The sequence below is a fragment of the Halyomorpha halys genome, unplaced genomic scaffold (genome assembly GCF_000696795.3).
Source record: "Halyomorpha halys isolate HHAL.00 unplaced genomic scaffold, Hhal_1.1 Scaffold28.1, whole genome shotgun sequence".
Lineage (NCBI taxonomy): Eukaryota > Metazoa > Arthropoda > Insecta > Hemiptera > Pentatomidae > Halyomorpha > Halyomorpha halys.
The window spans coordinates 1,430,121-1,436,095 of NW_027110130.1; the positions used below are offsets into that span (position 1 = coordinate 1,430,121).

The 5,975-nt window shown below is 30.8% G+C and overlaps 1 protein-coding gene across 2 annotated transcripts in view; it reads left to right on the plus strand.

The window, feature by feature from the left end:
- Positions 1-5,884, plus strand: part of LOC136795962 (odorant receptor 10-like) — a 12,560-nt gene extending 6,676 nt beyond the window's left edge. Inside the window, exons 3-4 of one of the 2 annotated variants that reach the window (XR_010843663.1) lie at positions 3,341-3,500; positions 5,770-5,884. Coding sequence is in view for 1 of the 2 variants with exons in the window: in XM_067048209.1 (XP_066904310.1) it covers positions 3,345-3,500; positions 5,770-5,823 (210 nt within the window). In the remaining variant the exon portion in view is untranslated. The remainder of the gene's footprint in view (positions 1-3,340; positions 3,501-5,769) is intronic. The other variant, XM_067048209.1, reaches the window with a different exon arrangement.
- The last annotated feature ends 91 nt before the right edge of the window (positions 5,885-5,975 follow it).

Below are 5,975 nucleotides of genomic sequence, written 5' to 3' on the forward strand. Positions count from 1 at the left end.
CTTACTTTGTCACAAATAAAATCATACATAAAGACCTTAATGTTCCCTATGTAACCGATCTAGCCCGAACCAGATATCACTCCTTCCATTATAAACTCCCTAACCACTCAAACCCCCTAGTTTCTAATCTTGCATCCTCTTCCATTCCTGACAATCCTCCGAGGTGCCAGAAAAGAAGATGGCCACGTTACCAGTTACTGTAAAATGTCATTAGAGTGCTACCAACGGGTAGTTTCTCTACACGCCTGTAACACTCCAATCTAACTTAGGTCAGATTTACTAAATGTATTATAATGTACAGTTGTAAATAGCAATAAATAAATATTAAAAAAATAATAGAAAATAAAAAAAGCAACTGAGATAAATAATAATATAAGGCGATATGACCCATAAAGGGTCGGGGGGGAGGGATACAAGGAGGTGATTTTTTCAAGATCACGTTCGACCTCCAGATTATACCCGAATTAAGAGTACCCACTTTATGAGGCTGTGTGGATCCCAAAAGGCCTCTGGAACCCACAGGTTTGATTGACGGAACCCAGGTCCTTGGAGTAGCGCCACTGTGCCCCGCACCTCCAAAAAATTGAAATAATAAAAGTAAAGTAAAAACAATCATACCTATATACAATAATTACATTATTTTGTTACATTAACAATTTACCACTTTGTTATGTTATTTATAAGTACTTAATTAAATGACATTGGTGAATGTGCCTTTATAGTGATGAATGTGATTGGTCAAATTCAAGGTTCATCAAATAGTTGCAATTATAAATTAAAATTACTTTTAATTATATTTTTTGTTCCTGCACCAATCAGGTTTATAATTCAGGTTGGATGTCATTTATTAGAGCTGGTTAAATTTGTGTGAACTATTTCTCACAAATACGGGGATCAAATTTTTTGTTTGTCTTTGGAATTTTTTTTTTACACAAAGAAAGTTTTCAATAATCATAAGAAACATCTAAATAGTGATATAAAATTATTCAAAAAGTCTTATAATAGTCGAAATCGACCTGCAGTTTCCTGTCTTTTCAGTCTTATGTGAGGATTCCAGGTTAGTCGTTTCTCCAGATATAGTTCAAGGTATCGGATCTGTTCTAATGGTAGTTTACATTACATTACTGCATAATTTATATAATTAGAAGTAATTTTTCATAGATCAAATATTTTGTCCGACTATTAGAAATTACTATCTGATAATTTTATTTTCGTAAATATCATGAAAAATACTACTCCTACGAGGATAAACGTCATAAATTAGTTTAAAGTACATTAAAATACCTTTTTTGATCGAGTCTGGCATCTAGGTCTGCTCTATAAACTTCGTCAATTCCTACCCCCAACATATTTCCTTATAATTCGCTCCTACCTCACTGATGGAACCTTTAAAGTAAATCATAACCTAGCCTACTCATCTCTCTTTTCACAGTCCCCCGGTGTTCCTCAAGGTAGTATCTTAGGTCCCATTCTTTATGGGAATACAGCTAACAACATACGCTGACGACACATGTATACTTTCTGTAAACAACGGCCCAACTAATGCATCACAAACACTACAGGCACACATAACATCTATTGAAGAATGGTGTAAAAACTGGAGAATCAAAATAAATCCTGAAAAATCCCACCAGATCACCTTTACTCTCCGTCGTAAACCTCTGCCCTCCTGTTCTACAGTATCCTTTCTAAATACTCCACTAACGCCTGTTGAACAGATTCGATACTTAGGACTCCATCTTGACAAGAGACTTACTTGGAATCCACACACAAGACTGAAACGACAAGAAACTGCTCGTAGATTCCGATTGCTACAACATTTACTTGACAAACGCTCTAAACTTCCGATTCATTACAAAAAATTAGTATACACTACAATAATCAGACCAATTTGGACATATGGAATTGAGCTCTGGGGCTCCACCAAACCATCAATTTCTTCCCGCATCCAATCGTTACAATCCAAAATCCTACGTAAAATCCTTGATGCTCCTTATTACGTCACAAATAAACTCATTCATAAAGACCTTAACATCCCATTCGTTGCAGATTTGACCCAAAAGAGATATGCGCCTTTTTATTCCAAACTCCTTAACCATCCTAACCCATTAATTCTTAATCTTTTATCCTTAACAATCCCTGATAGTCCTCCGAGGCGTCTGAAAAGAAGATGGCCACGGGACCTTCTAGTTTAAATTAACGTTTGAAGTACCACCAATGGGTTGTTCCTTCTCAAGATTTTCAAGTGTATATGAAACATACAACATATTTACTTATTGTATTATTTTGTACAGTTGTAAATTACAATAAATAAATAATCAAAAAAAAAAAACCTTTAATTTGAGTTCTAATAGACATCTGTACGTCTCATGGTTCTTGGGATATAAATTTCCCACAATAAATTTTCCACAATACTCCAACACAACTCCAGATTTTTCAAAATATATCTTTTTATATATATCTCAGAAACTATTAAAAGTGAATTTCCCACAAATACGGGGATCAAATTTTTGTTTGTCTTTGGAATCTTTTTTTACACAAAGAAAGTTTACAGAAATCTATACGAAATTTTTCAATAATCATAAGAAACATCTAAATAGTGATATAAAATTATTATTAAGTCTTGTAATAGTCGAAATCGACCTGCAGTTTCCTGTCTTTTCAGGGTTATGTGAGAATTCCAGGTTAGTCGTTTCTCCAGATGTAGTTCAACGTATCGGATCCGTTCTTATAGTAATTTACATTACATTACTGCATAATTTATACAATTAGAAGTAATACATTGGTTTACTTTTTTTTTATGTGTTTACTATGTTTACAAAAACTTTTTTTTTTTTAATAATTTATTTATTGATATTTACAACTGTATACATATATACACATCAAGTAAATTTGCTGTAAGTGATATTATGACATGATAAAAACATGTGGAGAATCAACATTTCTAAAGGAGAAGATCTCGAGGCCATCTTCTTTTCAGACGCCTAGGAGGATTATTAGGTAGTGAAGGAGAAGCCAGGCTAGAAACAAGTGGATTTGGGTGGTTGGGAATTTTATTATGGAAGGAATGGTATCAACAAATATTTTGTTTGTTATGAAAATTCGTATTGAATTTTTGAGGACGTTAAAAATGACTCTCATCTGCTTGTTTTAAAACAATATATTTTTGAAAACTTTCCAAAAAATAACTTTTAGTTTGATGATTCTGTATACATTAAAATTCATATTTTTTTTTTCTTTTTTTGTTATTCTTAACCAGAAAACAAATCGATAAGTAAGTTGTAAGTGCTTCATTTTATGTTCCATTTCCCAAACCCTTTTACAAATTTTCGTTTCACAGGCAGAGCTCGGACCTGCAGTTCGCCATCTACAGCAGTGACTGGTACAAGGCGAATGTAAAATTCAGGAAGGCTGCGCAGATGATGATGATGAGGTCAAGGAAAGGCGTGACTCTAACTGCCATCAGGATGTACCCTGTCAACGTGGAAACGTTAATGGCTGTAAGATAAATCATAAAACAGTAATACATCTGTCACCCCAGTGAATGTGTGGTTAAGTGGTCTAAGAGAATCACAGAGGCAACATCTTCATTGTACATAAGTATCTAAGTCAGTCAACGTTTTAAAACAGAGTTATTGGTCAAGTCTGTTGTCAACGGTCGGTGAACAATTAGTTAACTCTATTATCTAATTAGTGATAAGACATATCAAATTGATGTAAAACAAGTAACAAGTTACCAACGTTTTGGTAGTATTGACAAAATTTCGATGATTTACCACAAACACCTGATTTTACATAAATGTTCAAACTTTAAAAGTTGTCCCCTGAAAAGTAAGGAATTTTGACTTAACCATATATTCACTGGGGTTACAGATATATAAATGATTGATCGTATTTTGCAAAAGATGAAACAGATGGTAGGGGTTGTGGTCAAAGAGAACAAAAAATAGTTAAAAACTTTAAACAAAAAAATTACCCAAGGTATCTCTATTTCGATATCTTTTAATTGCAAAAGTTGTTTTTTGTATTTTTTTAGCCCTGCTTTTGTGTCAGCAAATAAATAGTTTTTAACTATTTTTTGTTCTCTTTGACCTCAACCCCAATCATCTCCTTCATATTTGATAAAATAATTTTTTTTTAAAATTATATTATTTCAAATTCTTGAGACAAGGTAATTATTTATTAAATAAATCAAAAACTAGTATCCTTTTTTTTGTCTTAACAGTTTTTATTTTTCAACAGTCCAACATTTCGGCCATTTTAGCCATCCTCAAGGACAACTTCAATTATAATTTCTTCCTCACATTAATTTAGAGCTACTTTTGCAGGCTAATCTGCCCAAATCATTATTTATTAAAAGTTAAAAACCTATTTTTTAAAAAATTTAAAATTATAAATATTTCATTCTTCTTATATACGATTAAACACACAAATTCAGTACCACATAACAAACCATTTATACCCATATTTGTTATATGGTACTGAATTTGTGTTTTTAATCGTATATAAGAAGAATGAAATATTTATGATTTTAAATTTTTTAAACAATAGATTTTTAACTTTTAATAAATAATGACGTGGGCAGAATAGCCTGAAAAAGTAACTCTAAATTAATGTGAGGAAGAAATTATAATTGAAGTTGTCCTTGAGGATGGCTAAAATGGCCGAAACGTTGGACCGGTGAAAAATAAAAACTGTTGAGACAAAAAAAAGGATACTAGTTTTTGATTTATTTAATAATTTTTTTTTTTGTTTGTTTCATCTTTCAATACATTAGAAAAAAATTGAATTTAAATTATAAAAAAATAAAAATACATCATATCGTCTCTCTATACACATTTTTTATATCCAAAAAAAAAACAACTTTAAAATTATAAAAAATAAATAAATATTAATCCCTTATTCTAGGAGTATAATGGATGGAGCTCTAGGGCGAGGGATGTCAGAAGGTGGGTTTTATTCCTTTCGTAGGCGTGGCATCCAGTACGCCATATTTGATAGTTGACAGTTGATATTTGCTGCCACACCTCGTATGCCAGAAATAGCTAGGCCGTGGGATTAAAAAAAAATTGAGTAACTTAAAGCGTGCTCACATTTTGTTGATTTATTTTTTTTTTTAATTACAACTAAATCTCAGTCACTTATTTGTTGTGAACTTTAAAAATTTATCAGAATATTTAATTATAATATAATAATATACATCTTTTTGCATTATATCAAAAACAATTATTTATTTGTATCAAATTATATGTTTTAATATTTCCTTAAAAGAAATTAATTTTTTATTAACTGGTCCTGGAAAACATTTGAAAAATTTACGAAGTTAATGCTATTTTGTAATAAATTCTTATTTTTTAGAAATATGTTTTGGAATCCATAATATTCACATTGAAATGAATCTAAACAGAACAGAGTAAGAAGCACGAATTTCTTGAGAGCACTTCTTAATGGAGAGAATTTCTTAATGGATTTTCGTTATAGATATACCAAATTATTGGGAATAATATTTACTACAACTTCTATTCTCTTTACATTTACAATTAAATAAACGGTTTTAGAGATAATTATAATAAGTGTGAACTCGCTATTAACTTTAAAGTTGACTTCAAGGGACTTAGCCTAATATCCACCTCATAGCGTAATTTTCGCTTTAAGTGAGAGATGGATCACAAAATAAGAAACGATCTTGTTTTTTTAAAATTTATTTATTTAAAATACATTTTAACAATCAAAACATTTAACATATTTTTCTTGTCTTTTTCATTTCAGATGTTGCAGTTTACGTACTCGGTCGCAGCTTTGCTTTCCAGAATGATGGAATAATATGTATTTTATAATAAATATTATATGTAATTTCTAGGGAACTAAATTGGTTACTACTATAGGGTGTTTTTTTAAGCCCGATAGAACTTGAAATTGTAAAAAATAACACAAAAAATTAAATTGTAATCAAAATTTTTTTTTTATTCGAAAGA